This window comes from Gracilinanus agilis, chromosome X (genome assembly GCF_016433145.1).
Source record: "Gracilinanus agilis isolate LMUSP501 chromosome X, AgileGrace, whole genome shotgun sequence".
NCBI lineage: Eukaryota > Metazoa > Chordata > Mammalia > Didelphimorphia > Didelphidae > Gracilinanus > Gracilinanus agilis.
In genome coordinates, this window is record NC_058136.1 from 65760004 (window position 1) to 65775938 (window position 15935).

The 15935-nt window shown below is 45.2% G+C and overlaps 1 protein-coding gene across 1 annotated transcript in view; it reads right to left on the reverse strand.

The window, feature by feature from the left end:
• COL4A5 (collagen type IV alpha 5 chain) overlaps positions 1 to 15935 on the reverse strand; it is a 72518-nt gene that overhangs the window by 16891 nt on the left and 39692 nt on the right. The window contains exons 5-7 of the mRNA XM_044682884.1: positions 8061 to 8185; positions 2793 to 2865; positions 2582 to 2653 (exon numbers count right to left, since the gene is read on the reverse strand). Of these exons, the coding sequence (XP_044538819.1) occupies positions 2582 to 2653; positions 2793 to 2865; positions 8061 to 8185 (270 nt within the window). The remainder of the gene's footprint in view (positions 1 to 2581; positions 2654 to 2792; positions 2866 to 8060; positions 8186 to 15935) is intronic.

Here is a 15935-nt window from a genome sequence, read left to right on the forward strand (position 1 = left end):
CTAGAAGGGAGAGGGAAAGAGCTGAGAGCAAGAGAAAAGGAGAGCAAGAGAGGAAGCAGAGGGGAGAGAGAGAAAGAGGGAGAGAGAAATGCAAGGAGGGTAAGAGCTGAGAAGGAGAAAGCTGGGAGAGATAGAGGAGGAGGGAGAGGAAGGAAGAGAGAGCAGAAGAGAGAGGGAGAGAGGGAGAGAGGGAGGGAAGGAGAGAGGCTAAGAGGAAGAGCAGGAGGGGAGGATGTGGAGGGGAAAAGAAGAGAGAAAAAGAGCAGTGCAGAGGGGAAGATGCTTTCTGCAGACTGCCTTACATCTCTGGCCCCACTCCTGCTTGACATCATAGAGGGAGGTGGGGGTGTGTGGCTAGTGAGAGGGAAGAGCAAAGGTGTGGGAGTTTGTGTGGATGTCAGAACAGAGCTGTAATGGTGGAAGGGCAACTAGCCCAGAGGAGTAGCTGGGGCTTGGGGTGAAGTCATGAGGTCCTGATCCCACTGGGCCCCACCCTCTCCTCCACAGTACCCATGCTCCTCTGAGCAGCATGGGAGCCCTGACCTGGGGCCTCACAAATGGCCCATGAGGCCTGCAGGGCTAAAGAAGGCCTGGAAACAAACCCCCACGGAAAGGCACAGCCTTTGGGGGTGGTGTCCGCCCTGGGTAACAGGGAGCCCTCTGGGGCCGGGCGCTCCCACAGAGAAGACCAAAGGAGGTGCTAGGCCCCATGACCTGCTGCTAGTGAGGGCCCTTGGCAGGCCTGGGCAACAGCAACATGTGGTGGAGGCTGCAGAACGAGGCCACTGGGAAGGTGAGCATGAGTGAGTCAGCAAGCACCAGGCACACAGAGAGGCCACAATGTGGCTGGTCCGTGCCCTCGAGGAGCTCACAGTCTAATGACAGAGCTAGCACACAAGTAAATAGGGAGATGGACCAGGTAAACAGTGTTGACAGATGACCATCCCGGAAGGGCAGCAGGCATTAACAACAGGAGGAAGGGGCCTGGGAAAGGCCTCTGGCCAAGTGGAGATTAGAGCTGTATTTGGAAGGAAGCTAGGAGTTCCTTCTAAAAGGCAGAAGGTGAGGAGGGAGAGAATTTCAGAACGCACACATGCAAAAGTATGGAGGTGGGAGTTTGGGTACCAAGTCTGAGGAAGAACAAGCAGGCCAGGATCCTGGATCAGAGTGCACTGTGGGGAGTAGTGGGAACAGATGGGAAAGTCAGGAGGGGGCCAGGCTGGGAAGGGTTTTAAATAGCAAGCAGAAGATTTCATAGTTGACTCTGTAGGTAAAGGGAGCCACTCGAGTTGATTGAGCAGGACAGGAACACATGGTCAGATCTACCCTTTTGAAAAATCCCTTTGCCAAAAAAATGGAGGATGAACTTGAGTGGCATCAGGGAGAATCTAACGTAATTATGCATATAAATAAATAAAATTGTTGTAATATAATCTCTACTTGAGATAGGATTTTATCTCATAAACTGCAGTGAAGATAGTGAGAGCAGTCTGAAAATCTCTAAATCTCCACTTTGGGGGCAGCTTGGGAGCTCCACAGTGCCCAGAGCATTGTGCCTGGAATCAGGAAGAGTCAGGTTCAAAGCTGGTTTCTGACATGTTAGCTGTGTGACCCTGGACAAGTCACTTTACCTTTGTCTTCCTGAGTTTTCTCATCTATAAAATGGGGATTATAATAGCTCCTACCTCCCAGGGTTGTTGTGGGGATCAAATGAGAACCTATTTGCAAAGTACTTGGCACACAGCAGGTGCCAAATCGATATTCTTCCATTCTTTTCCTCTCGAAGCCCTTCCCTTGCATCTATCTCAAGATTTGCTACCAAAAGGGATAGATGAGAAATATCGGCCTGGGTAGGTCTGAGGCGATGTAGGTCTCCCAGGAGTGGACAGGCCCTGGACTTTGCTCAGTAGTTGAGGGCTGAGCTGGTCACTGGGTAATAATCTTCATACGCTGCCATTTGGCCATTTTTCAGTCACGTCTGACTCTCTGTGACCCCAATGGAGGTTTTCTTGGCAGATCCGAGAGCAGTTTACCTTTTCCTTCTCCAGCTCATTTTCCAGAGGAGGAAACTGAGGCAAACAGCATGAGGTGACTTGCCCAGGGTCAGACAGCCAGTAAGTGTCTGAGGCTGAATTTGAACTCAGGAAGATGAGCCTTCCTGATTCCAAGCCCAGTACTCACTGCAGCTCTGCTTAGCTGACAAAGTATTGGTGTAGGATTGAGAGTATCCTGCAACTAGAAGGAACCTCACAAGTCAAAGAGCCTGAATCTTTCACTTTTCAGAAGAGGAAATCAGGGCTCAGCGGGGAGAAGGGACTTGTTCAAGATCACCCATTCGATCTGGAAGAGACCTTAGGTTTCATTGAGTCCAACCCTCTCATTTTACAGAGAAGTAAACTGAGCCTCAGGGTGACTTGTCTAAGGTCACACAGCTAGTATGCATCTAAGGCAAGATTAGAATTTGGGTCTTCCTGAGGTACTCCTAGTTGCCTAGCTGATACAATAAGCTCGGAATGTGATAATCCATTTGGACACAGTGCATGATTAGTCAAAGAAAACCACGTGACGAGGAACTTCTTACCTGGAGGCCCTCTAGGGCCTGGATCCCCTGCAGGGCCAGGTGAACCAGGTGCACCATCAGGTCCCTTCATACCTGCAAAGCAAACCATCCCAACTGCAGTGAAAATGTAGGTCTTTCATCTCCCCTCACATGGTCAATGATGGGACTCTAAAGACCTGGATCAGCACTACCATTAACCAGGAGGGAGTTCCAAATCAATTCCTTGAAATACCTTGGAATCCTGGGATGCCTTGGATGCCAGGATTACCCTTCATTCCAACGAGCCCTGGCCGGCCAGGATCACCCTGAAAAAAGAGAGCTCTCTTAGCCACCCAGGTAGATATGGGTGCTCCTAGGCAGTACCTAAGCAGTGAATGCTGTCAACCATTCACCCAAGTGGATGGAGTCCAGGAAACCATGAAGTTCTAGGTTTGAATCCTACCTCTAACACTTAACTATGTGACTCAACTCCTCTCAGTCTCAATTTGCATCTCTGTAAAATGGGGATGCCACCTGTCGGGCCCTTCGTACAGCTTCTGCAGCTCCAGTGAGATGGTGCTTGTAAATTCGTCCACCAACAAACAGTTATTAATAATGCAACATCGCAGAGTTGGGGTGGAAGGGACCCCAACCCTGTTATTTTGCAGAGGAGGAAGCTGAGGCCCCCAGAGAAGTAACCCGCTCAAGGTCCCACAGAGACTGGCAGAACCTAGATAGAACCTTTGGTCCTATTCTCTAAAGTCAGAGTTCTTTCCACTGCACTATCCTGCCCCTTGATAATTGCTATTACATGTGCTGACGATACAAAGACATAAATGAAACAGTCCTAGTGGGACAGGAGGCACATGGAATGGAAAACCTTAAAAATGTATATAAATATCACCTACTATTGTGCTCCACAAAAACAATGACATAATGGAACTCCTCAAATTCCCTTGTTATTGGACTCTGAGTGGGTTCTTTCACCTCTCTATGCCACCGCTTCCTTGTCTGTACAATGGGTATAACACTCTGTGTACTACCTTACCTTTCATCTGCCTTTTGTGAGAAAAGTACCCTGTCAACCTTGTCATTTTTCAGTTGTGTCCAACTCTTTGTGACCCCATTTGGGGTTTTCTTGGCAAAGATCCTGGAGTGGTTGGCCATTTCCTTCTCCAGCTCATTTTACAGAATGAGGAAACTGAAGCAAACAGGGTGAAGTGACTTATCCAGAGTCACACAGCCAGTAAATGGCTGAGGCCATATTTGAACTCAGACCATTACTGCCTCACAATGATTATAATCACATGGAGTTTTTAGTTTACTATTACCGTTCTTTCCATTTCCATTATAGTTGAGTATATTATTTCTTTGATTCAACTGACTTCATTCTGTATCAGTTTATTTCACCTTGTACTTTTCTGCATTTTTCAACTTCACCCTTTCTTAAGGAACAGTAACTTTGTTTTGAGGGCTCATATGTTCTTACAAAGTTTCTTTCTTTTGCTTTTATTCTGCCCAATTTTCTTCCACTTCTATGGTTTTTTTTTTGTGGGGGAAGGGGTCTAAATCTGTCATTCTTTTTTCAGGGGCCTTTAATGCTTTGGAGAGATTCTCAATCATATGTTCTAAAATATCTACTCTGTTGTTTTTCTTTATTAATTCTGCCTCGAGAATTGTTTTTTCCAACTTAATTTCCATCCTAATATACTTTTTTTTGAAAAACGTTTAAATGTTGAGTTGCTTGCTGCTGTTCCAAGATTTCTGTAGAGTACATAGAATTCTTTGGCTTTTCTCAATGGGAATTTCTGATTCCTTTTCTCCCATGATATAATACTTGGAATTGTGTCTCAAGTTTCTTTTTGTTGTGATGGGCTTCATTTTTGCTCTATGTACTTATAAGCTATGTTTTTCTCTTAGAGTTCCTGCCTTTGTATCTTTTTCTTGTATCCTCAGTAGCTTGTCTCATCTTTCCATTACTGCCTAGCCCCACCCTTCAACGGCTCCTTTGGTTGGGAGGTATGGGAATCCTAATGGATCCCTGCTGAGAATAAGTTCTGAATGGAGAGGACTGATTCCATCTGAGGTTCTAGGGCCCCTTTTCAAAAAAAATTTTAAATGTTATTTAAATTTTTTAAATTTAAAACATTTTTTAATTTTAAAAATTAAAACAATTTTAAAAATGAATGACAAATTTCCACATAAGTTTTCCAAAGTTATAGGATCCATATTGTCTCCCTCTCTTCTTCCCTCCTTCCTCCTGGAGCTTGATAAGCAATCTGGATTGTACATGTATTATAACTCTATGCCCCCTTTTCTTTTTCTTTCTTTCTTTCTTAAACCCTCACCTTCCGTCTTGGAGTCACTACTGTGTGTTGGCTCCAAGGCAGAAGAGTGGTAAGGGCTAGGCAATGGGGGTTAAGTGACTTGCCCAGGGTCACCCAGCTAGGAAGTGTCTGAGGCCAGATTTGAACTTAGGATCTACCGTGTCTAGGCCTGGCTCTCCATCCACTGAGCCACCCAGCTGCCCCCTATAGGTCCCCTTTTCAACAGGAACAGAAGCCCCTTCCCCTCTAGCCAGCTCGTGATGCTATGCTTCCTCTGCTCCTCTCCCCTCTATACTCCATGGCTAGACAGAATTGATGTCTTCCAACTCTTGTGTGTGTGCGTGTGTGCGTGTGTGTGTGTGTGTGTGTGTGCGTGTGTGTGTGTGTGTGTGTGCGTGTGTGCGTGTGTGTGTTCTACTGTTATGCGGAAACTGGAAGGGGGGAGGATATGTCATAGCGCATAGGCAACGTTTCTCGCTCTAATGGGGCCCAACATGTGGGGTGGGTAGAATGAATGGCATCTGGAAGTAGTGAAGTTCTCCGAAGTCATTTCAGGAGGCTTTTGCCTTTTGGGGTGTTTCTGTCTTCATTACTCTCACTTGGGTGCATCTGGATTTCCTCTGAGGTTGTTAAGTTGGAGCTATCTGTGGAAAATGACTACTCTACCAGCTTGCCGCTCACATGACTGTAAATCTCCCGTCCATTGAGAGCACATCAGAAAGAAGGATGTGTTTCATTGGCCGTAGGAGCAAACTCAAGTTCCAACTGTCTCAGCACTATTGGTAGCCAGCATCTACCTATGCACCAAGGAATAAAGCTCTCAAGCTTATTGAACTGAATTTAGTTCAGAGTCTCTCAAAGTGGAATTTTGACAGCAATAATCCATCATGTGGGGCTAATCAAGGCAGGTTTCCTAGAGATGAGATTAAAGCAGGAGATGAAGACCACGGATTGGTGGAGAGAAACAGGGAGGCCATTTTGGGTGGGCACAATAGGCAAAGGCATTCCTGTCTAGGAATAAGAAAAATGTTTATGGGAGATGGCGTACAGCCTAGCTCGGCTGGGGCAGAGAAGCTGTATGAGGAAAAAAGAAAATTAAGGTTGGTGAGTTGAGAGATAAGACAGGAAGCTTTGGGGAGGGGGGCCTGCCTCCAATAACAGGCTGAGGGGTTGTGATCAGATGCCACAAGAAACAGGAGCCCGTTCTAGAGTGGGGAGCCAGGGGGAGGACAGATTTGAAGAAGCAGACACCAAAGATGGGGGCTAGGAGCTTTTCGGTTCCCTGGGAGAGCTCACCGGGCCTTGGGGATGTACTGCGGAGAGGAGAGGCTGCAGCCAGCCGGATCGATGGCAAGGCTGGTATATAATAGGCAAGGTGATAAGGACTGCAGAACCAGAAAGGAAGGGGGCATAGCATAGCCCAGAGAAATGTTTGTGTCTTTGTTTGTTTGTTTGGGGGGAGGGGGCCTGCAATCTCACTGAGGTAAGCAACTGCCAGTGAGGAAACCCCTCTGCCAATGCAGATGGGTAGCACCTGCTTGGCACCTTCTGTTCTTAGAGAGCTGCCTGGGGGTCCTGAGAGATGGACGTCTTGCCCAGGGTTGCACAGCTAGTATAGCTGTGGCCTGGATCAAGCTCCTTCTGAGGGGTGAGCTGGGTCATGGGCATCAGTGTGGACCCTTGGCATAGTCTTCTCTCTTGAATGTAAAGGGAGCCTATAAAATCTTGACTCCACCGAAAAATCCTTCTGACTTGGAGGCCCCTCAATTTCTACCCACTGCAACACACAGCCTCTCCTGAGAGATACTGCAGAGGGGGAAAATCAACAAAGAGAGCAGAGCTGTACACGGGCTGCTGAGTGCCAGTGTTAGGAAATGCCAATTGTTAGGAGGCACCTGCAAGAAAGAGCAGCAGGGCTCGGAAGGACACCCAGGAGAAACCAAGGAAGAGAAGGCACAATGGGGGCTGACAAATAGGAGTCTGAAAGGCTTCGAGCTTGTGGAGTCGTGGCTATGTGTGGCTGTGTCTATTGTGCATCTGTGAATGTAGACATGCGTGTGGTGGGGTGTGCACAGGTATGCGTGTGCATGAAGATGTGTGCAATGTGCAGGTATGTACACGAATATGCATCACGGCACTCACCGTTGGTGCGCACAATCATCTGTGTGCGTGCATAGGCTGCATGTGTGCATAGTGTTACACATGTGCACACACGTGCCACACACAGATAATGTGTACATGCGTGGACACATGCAGTACATTATAGGTGTGTGCCTGTGTGTTATACGCAAGTATATGTGTGCTTTGTATATGGACATGCATGTACATTCTGTACACGTGTGTAAATTGCTATGCTGCAATTGTGCGTTTATGTACAGATATGTGTTTATATATATTGTACATGTGTGTGTGCCTATGTGTATATGTACATATAGTAGAGGTTGCCCAATGGTTAGAGTAGTAAACTCAGAATGGTCTTCTAAGACTCATAGGGTCATAGTTGCAGAGTAGGGAGGGCCCTTAGAGGTCATCTAATCTGACCCTCTCATTTTACAACTGAGGAAACTGAGACCCACAGAGGAGAAATGACTGGGCTAAGGTCATATAGCTAAACCATGGCGGAGTACAAACTTGAACTCAGGTCCCATGAATGCAGGTTTAGTGTTCTTGGGTGAAGAGAGTGGTAGGGGTGGGAATGGAAAGGAGGGGATGGTTTTGAGAGAAGCTGTGGAGGCAGAAATGACAGGATTCAGCAACCAACCGGTTGTGGGGAGTGAAGGAAAGGTAAGAGTGAAAAATGGACACTGAGGTTTGGAATGTGAGTGGCTGAGGAATCAGAAGGAGGGGCTTCTCTTCCTGGTAGGCAGGAGGACAGAGAACCTGGAGGAAGGAATAGCAGGGGAATTCCATAGTAGAGAAAGCATTGCAGTAGGTTTTGGCTTCCCATGAAGCAAATGTCACTAATTAGCAGCTAGGGGCCAGACCACGAGGCCAAGCTGTAGCATGGCGAAGGCTCATCAGATTCGCAGAGGGCGAGGAGGGCCTAGGCCTGCTGCTTCTTTTTGGATTTGCCACTGGGCCTATGAGAACACACTGCATGCTGATTGCTAAAGAAAACAACTCCAATGAAGAGTTTCCATATCAAACCCCCTGTCTCCTGCACAGAATCCTTCCTCCCTCCCACCCACACTTACCTGGGGCCCAGGTGGGCCTTGATCTCCTTTGAAACCAGGCAAACCGGGCTTCCCAGGTGGGCCTGGGTCTCCCCTCCTTCCTTGAACTTGTCCATTTCCAGGAACACCCCGGGGACCTCTAGGCCCTGGAAAACATTCATAACACAAAACAGATGTCTATATCGTTAGAAGCAAGAGGGTGAGATAAAGCAAGAAACTTTTATCAGCCACTTCCCAGCTGTGTGACCCTGGGCAAGTCACTTGACCCCCATTGCCCACCCTTACCAATCTTCCACCTATGAGACAATACACCGAAGTACAAGGGTTAAAAAAAAAGAAACTTTTGGAAAACATCACAATTACCATGTGTCCCTCTCCTCACCCCTAACCCTTGCCCAAGTTTTCTCTTCTGTGGAATAAATACCCTCTGGTCTTTTAACCACATGTGGGCAGCTCTCATCATCAGGAAACTGGGCCTTCGCATTGAGCTGAAATCTGTCATCTTCCAGGTGACAGTCAATAAAACACTCCAATGGGATGATGGAGCCTCCCGTCAGAGCTTCTCTTCTCCAGGCTACACATCACCAGCCTCCAGATGGCAAGTATTCAAGGACCTTCACCATCCTGGCCTGATGTTATCTCTCAACTCTGGTAGCAGAAATGAGGATGATAGCCTGGATATGGTTTGAGGAGAGCAGAGGACTACCACCATTCTAGTTGTGGGCACCAGGCCACTCTTCAGGCAGCCTTTCTTGGTTGCTATATCACAAGACTGATTTATGTTCTGCCTGTAATCCATTAAAAAATAAAACCCAAAAATATTTATGGACAATCTGCTGCCTAGTCACATCCCTCTCCACCTGGTACAAACTTTGTATTTATCCCAATTAAATTTCACCTTGCTAGATTCAGTCCAATGTTCTATCTAGTCCAGTGATGGTAAACCTTTTAGAGACTTTTAGAGACCAAACTGTAACCCTCACGCCACATGTGAGCCACTTCCTTACCCCAGAAAGGGGAAGGAGGAAGGGCTCCCATTGGGCTGCTGGGAAGACGGGTGGGTGATGTGAGAAATGTCCTCAGGTGCATGAAGAGGAGGAGGGGAGCAGCCCCCTCTGGCATGCTCCAACACATGTGCCATAGATTTGCCAAAATGGCTCTAGTCTGTCAATATCTATCTGGATCCTGACTTTGCCATCCAGTCTGTTAGCTCTCCCTCCTACACCTGTGCCATCTGCAAAATGCTAAGCATGCCATCTCTGTTTTTATACATTAATATCATTGATAAACATGTTAAACAGCAAAACCCAAGTACAGATCCTTGGGGCACTTCTTTGGAGACCTCCTGCTAAGGTGACATCAAACTGATAGTGATTATTCTTTTTTTTTATTTTAAAATTTTTAATTAATTAATTAATCTAGAACATTTTCCATGGTTATAGGATTCATGTTCTATCCCTCCCCTCCTCCCACCCCCTCCCATAGCCGATGCACAATTCCACTGGGTTTTACATGTGTCATTGATCAAGACCTATTTCTATAATATTGATATTTGTGCTTAGGGTGCTCATTTTGAGTCAATATCTCTAATTATATCCCTATACTCCCATGTGATCAGGCAGTTGTTTTTCTTCTGTGTTTCTACTCCCACAGTTCTTCCTCTGAATGTGGATAGCATTCTTTCTCATAGTTGTCCTGGATCATTGCATTGTTGCTAGTAGAGAAGTCCATTACATTTGATTTCACCTGATAGTGATTATTCTTGGAGGTTAGCCATTTGGTCAGTTCCACATCCAACCAATGACACTACCATCTTGCCCATATCTCTCCATCTTTCTCATAAGAATTCAATGGGATATTTTGTCAAATATAATGCTGCTCTCTAAAATCTCAGTAAAGTATATCTATAGAATTCTCTTGATCTACTAGTAATGTCAGATAGACGGACAGAAAGATGGATGAACAGACAGATGGATAGAGATAGATACAGGGATGGATGGAGAGAGAGAGAGAGAGAGAGAGAGAGAGAGAGAGAGAGAGAGAGAGAGAGAGCGCCCAACATGGCCTCTTCTTTTTAAAAAAGATTTTTTATTTTACTAATTACATGTAATAACTATTTTTCACATAAGCTTTCTTAAGTTATAAGATTCAAATTATCTACTTCCTTTCCTTCCCTCCCCCTTCCCAGAGATGATAAGCAATTAGCATGGCCTATTCTTAATGAAGTTTTATTGTACCTTTGTGACCTTGACTTCCTTTTTTAGATGCTCATTAGTGATATCTATATTAATATATGCTAGAATTTCATCATCATCATCAACCATTAACATGCATTTATTAAGCACCTACTACATACTAGCATTGTACTGGGGACACAAAAGAAAGGCATGAGTGTAGTCCCTGCCCTCAAGGCACTCACAATTTAATGGCAGAAGACAACATGCAAGGATAATCTCCGAAGGAAGGCACTAGTGATGTTGAGGGATTAAAGGCCTGGAAAGGCCTCTATGTTTCCCCAGGAAGTGAAGTTCTTATTAACCCATTCATTATCTTGGGGATCCACTATTAGCTATATTTGCCTTTGCTTTCTCTGGTCAATTTCTTCATTTAACAATTCAACCAACATTACTAAGTTCCTATTATTGGCAAGGTGCTGGGGCTACCAGAATAAAATCAGCATTATTGCTGCCCTTCAGAGACTTATGCTTTACTCAAGTGTAGCAATTTGCAATACATGTATATGTATATTATGTATGTAAGTAAATAGAAAGTATATAGAAAGTAATTTCAAAAGGGAGAGAGTCATAACAATGGGGAAAAGAGGGGAAGGAAAGAAATGTATAGGAGGTGGTACCTCAGCTGGGCTTTTGGGGGAATTTTCATTTCAAATCAGGAGATTTTATAAGGTGGAAACAAAATAGTACCTTCTAGACATGGAGATGAGGGCAAGGAAGAAGACTATTGTTTATGAAGGATAGTTGATTGGTCAGTTTGAATGGAATAGAGAGTATACTGAGGAGAGTAAACCAAAATAAGACTGGAAAAGTTTACAGTGTGGAAAGTTGTAAATGGCAGGTTCATTATTCTTTATTTATCCTAGAGGAAATAGGTAGCCATTGAAGATTTTTGAATGTGTGTATCAGGGAGAGTAAGAAACATTTATTTGGCATCTATGCGAAGCACAGATGGGAGAAAGGAGAGACTGAAGACAAGGAGAACAATTTAAAGAGGCTGTTGTAATGTCCATGTAAGAGATAATGAGGGTATCACCTAGGGTAGAAGTTGCATGGGTGGAAAGAAAGGGATGAACATCATAGATAATGCAGAGACAGGAACAACTGGACTTTGCCAACTAATTGTAGGACAATGGAAGAGGGGAGCATGATTCACAAAGGCTGTGAGCCTGGATACCTGAAAGATCTTCAATAATGTTTTCAACAGTGATAAGGAAGTTCAGAAGAGGGTTAGGGGGCAGTGGATAGAGAGCCAGGCCTGGAGTTAGGAGGTCCTGGGTTCAATCTGGCCTCAGATACTTCCTAGCTGTATGATCCTGGGGAAGTCACTTAACCCCCACTGCCTAGCCCTCACTGCTCTTCTGCCTTGGAACTGATGCACAATATTGATTCTAAGACAAGTTACGGGTTCAAGGTTCAAAAAAATAGGTTGCCCTGAGAGGGAAGGCAATGAGGTCTGTTTCAGACTCTTGAATTTCAGATGCCTATAGAATGTTCAGGATGAGATGGTCAGCGTACAGTTTGTAATGTGGGACTGGAACTTAGGAAAAATTAAATGAGAGGCTTGGATTTGAGGACCTCTGAAGTACTTTTCATTTCTACATCTAGGAGCTGTGTGTGGCCTTGGACAAGTCATTTCTCCCCTCTGGGTCTTAGTTTCCCCACTCTGTAAAATGAGGGGGTTGGACTCGATGGCCTTGAAGGTCCCTTCCAACTGAAGGTCTATGATACTATAATCACAGTGGGGAGGCTTTCCAAAAACTTAGTGAGGTCAGTCCTGAGAAAGTAGACCCATGGTTCATTGTTGTTCCCATGCCAAGAAGCTTTCTGGTTTGGCAAAGACCTGTCTGAACATTCATTGCATGTGTTCTTCAAGAACCCAGGATCACATGTGCATCACTGGGAGACATCTGAAGAACACTGTTATTTAAGTAGATGTGATCCAGACCATTTGGAGAGTGCAAGTAAACTCTGCCAAAATTAAGTCAAGTAAGAACCTACTACGTGCCAGGAACTATGCACATAGCACTGAAGGCTAAGCCCTTTGATTTCTGGTGGGGGCTCAGTGCTAATGACTTCCAGTTCTGGGAATGACAAATAGCATTCTACCTCAAAAACATCTAGGGCAGCATTGGCAAACCTTTTAGAGACTGTGTGCCCAAACTGCACCTTCAGGCCACCTGTGAGCCCCATACATTACCCCAGAGAGCAGAGGGAGGATGTGCTCCCATTGGGCTTCTGGGCAGAGGGGTGGGGCATGCAAAAATGTCCTCAAATATGGTGCAGAGAGGGAACAGAGAAGCATCCTTTGGCATGCGTACCATGCCTTCACCAACACAGGTCTAGGGCTTCTCCTGCAGGGCATCTCCTGCAGATTACCAATACAACCAGAAACCAAGAGTTGACACAGACTAGCACTCCTTTAGTGAACTGACATCTTGATTTCAAGCAAGAGTCCCCTGTAGAATTACATCTCCAAGTAAGAGTATCAGCCGATGGATTGAATCCAAGGGTTCTTACCCTATTTTGGGTCCTGGACACCCTTCCTTGAGCAGTGAGGTGGGGGAAGCCCATGACCCTTTTCTCAATCATATTTTCAAATACATAAAATAGCATGCCTAGCATTGCAAAGAAATCAATTTCTTGAAGTATGGTTATCAAAATATTAAAGAAACAAGTTTGTAGACCCCATGCTAAGAACTGTGGCTTATGGAATCTAGGCTAGGCTATTCTTTTCTTTTTTAAACCCTTACCTTTTGTCTTAGAATCAATACTGTGTATTGGGTTAAGTGACCTGTCCAGGGTCACACAATTAGGAAGTATCCAGGGTCACATTTGAACTCAGGACCTCCCCCGCTCCAGGCCTGGTTCTCAATCCACTAAAGCAACTAGCTGCTCCCTTAGGCTATTATTTTCTATCCATCTTACTCCTGTACCAAGTTTTCTTTGCCCCCAAAACTGAGGTCAGTGGGCACGTGTTTGTCAGAGAATCACAGATCTCGAGACCTAGAGATACCTCAGCAGTTACCTAATCCTTCCAGTTCTTTAAGCAGGCCTGAAGATGAAAAAAACATGGATTTTTCCATTTTAAATGCAATATGACTTCAATGGGGATTATCTGAAGCGACCAAGAGAGTTCATGAAACCCGGTGTCCTTTCCAAAGACATTATAAATAAGTTACATGACCTTTTCTGACAGATGAGAGCATGACCAGGTAGCTGGTAACTTTAGAGATGAGCAAATGAGATGAGGCAACTTGCTCAAGGTTACAAAAACAACTAGCTAGGGACACAGTAAAATAATAATAATAATAATGATGATAATACAATATCTATCTATATGCACATAGGCTGATACAGCAATATAGATAGTCCCTGCTCAGAGCCTACATTTAAGCATCAGAGGTGGAATTTGAACCCAGGTCCTCTGTCTCTACTATCACTATTCTTTCTTTTTCTTTTTTTACTATTCTTTCCCAAAGTCAAAATGATTGAGAGTAAGGGGCAAAAATACCCTGAAAATGGCCCACATTGTTCTTGTGTAGACATTTCAAGGCAAGTTTACAACCTATCCCTATTCTGCCTGGCATGTAAGAAAGAAGAAGCAGCCCAGAGACCTATGAGTCATGGCCCAGCTGTCCTTTGATAAACTGCAAACAACTGATTGGTTTAAATAGGATGTCTGGAACAATAAGACATCCATCCATCCTTTTATCTATCTATCTATCTATCTATCTGTCTATCTATCTGTCTGTCTCTGTCTGTCTCTCCATCCATCCATCCATCCATCCACCCATCCATCCATCCATCCTTTCATCTATCTATCTATCTATCTATCTATCTATCTATCTATCTATCTATCTGTCTCTGTCTCTTCATCCATCCATCCATCCTTTCTTTCTTCTCCTTCCTTCCTCCCTTGTTCCCTCCTCTCTTTCTTCTTTTTTGTAAAGAACCTACCAAGCAACCTTGCCTAAATGAGATTTTCTCAGCCAGGCTAAGATGCTGGGCTTTGAAACTGGGGGTCCAGAAAAGAAAGAATTTGTATTAGAAATTAGGTAGCAGCTCAGCCCAAGATAAATAAGCTACTCCTGCAACATGCTGAGAAGAGAGATGGGGCTGCATTCTCGCTTGCTATTTTTTAGAAAGATAACCTTTTCGTGGCCCTCTTCATCAACTGCTAACTTATTAAAACCCCATCTTGGTCAGAAGAAGCAGGTGTGGCGACATCCCTACTCTTTTGCAGGTAGAACAAGATCTTGGCTAATCCACCGGCCCTTTAATTCAGGCATTTCTGGGGCCCCTGATTTTGAAATGAACAAGGCACTAATGATATACCGGTAAACACCGGCTGTTCCTCGGTACAGTGATCAATAGTCCCCTTCATTTCTGAGAATAACTATGAATACCCAGATGAAAGTCATGGGAGGCAATAAGGTTTTGCGAAAAGAAATCCGCATGTAGAGGTCACCAATGGGCCAGACACGTAGTTCTAATTCTTTATGCAGGTTTGAAGATAAAAACACGTGGTTGATTTTTCCATTTTAAATCCAATATGACTTCAATAGGGATTATCTGATGCGACCAGGAGAAGTTCATGAAACCCGGTGTCCTTTCCAAAGAGATCATAAATTAGTCACATGACCTTTCCTGACAGGTGAAAGAAAACAGGGGGCAGGTATCAGGGAGGGAGCGAGGGAAGAGAAGGGAGGGGGCAGCAGCAGCTCTGTGAGATCTCCCAGGACTCCTCCAGTGCAGGAGAAAGTACATTTCTCTCAGAACACGGAGAAGAGCATAAAAACATGAGCTGCCCGGTGAAGAGGCTGACCTTGAGAACCAGCGAGGGTCAGAGGTGACCCAGAGCCCCAAGATCGATGCTGGAAGGGTCAGGCAGCACAGAGGAGAAAATAAGATTGTTAGTTAGAGGCAGCCCACGTTACTGCACAAGCTGAAAAGCAATCCGTCTTGTATATCATAATCAATACACATGCAGGATCAGTCGTACAGAAAGCCAAATATTTTCCAGGGCAATTTATTCTGAAGCCATTATGTGAATCCTGCTCCTGCAGCTCCCTAAAGGTAATGTCTCGGAGACTAATGCAGGGGGATCATTGACTTGGAGCTGGAAGGGACCTTGGAGGCCATTCCTCTCCTTTTTACAGAAGGGGAAACTGAGGCCCAGGGAGGGCAAAGGACTTGCCCAGGCTCACAAAAAGGATCCTGGGTCTAGAGCTGGAAGGGACCTCAGAGGACTCCTAGCCCAATTCCCCCCCCCCCACTTTTTTTTTTACAAATGAGGAAACTGAGGCCCAGAGAGGTGAAGAGACTTCTCTCCAAGGTCATACAGCTACTATATGGAAGGGCTGGGATATGAACCCAGATTATCTGAATCCAAATGCACTCGTCCTCTCTGTGCTGCCCCGCCCCATCTCTCCACATAACAGAACCATTTCATTGAGAGCACATAACTCCTTTCATCCAGGGGGCATTTTCGACCCATTTTGTGTCGGTCCTGGATTTTTCTGAGCCTCGCTTAAAAAATAGTCATATCTCATTTCTTCATAGAGTCAGCCTGACCCACAGAGTCCCAACAGCCAGCAGCTGCCATTACTGGCAACCTCTGTGTTCCTTCAAGAACATGCCATAAAGATGCATTCTGAAT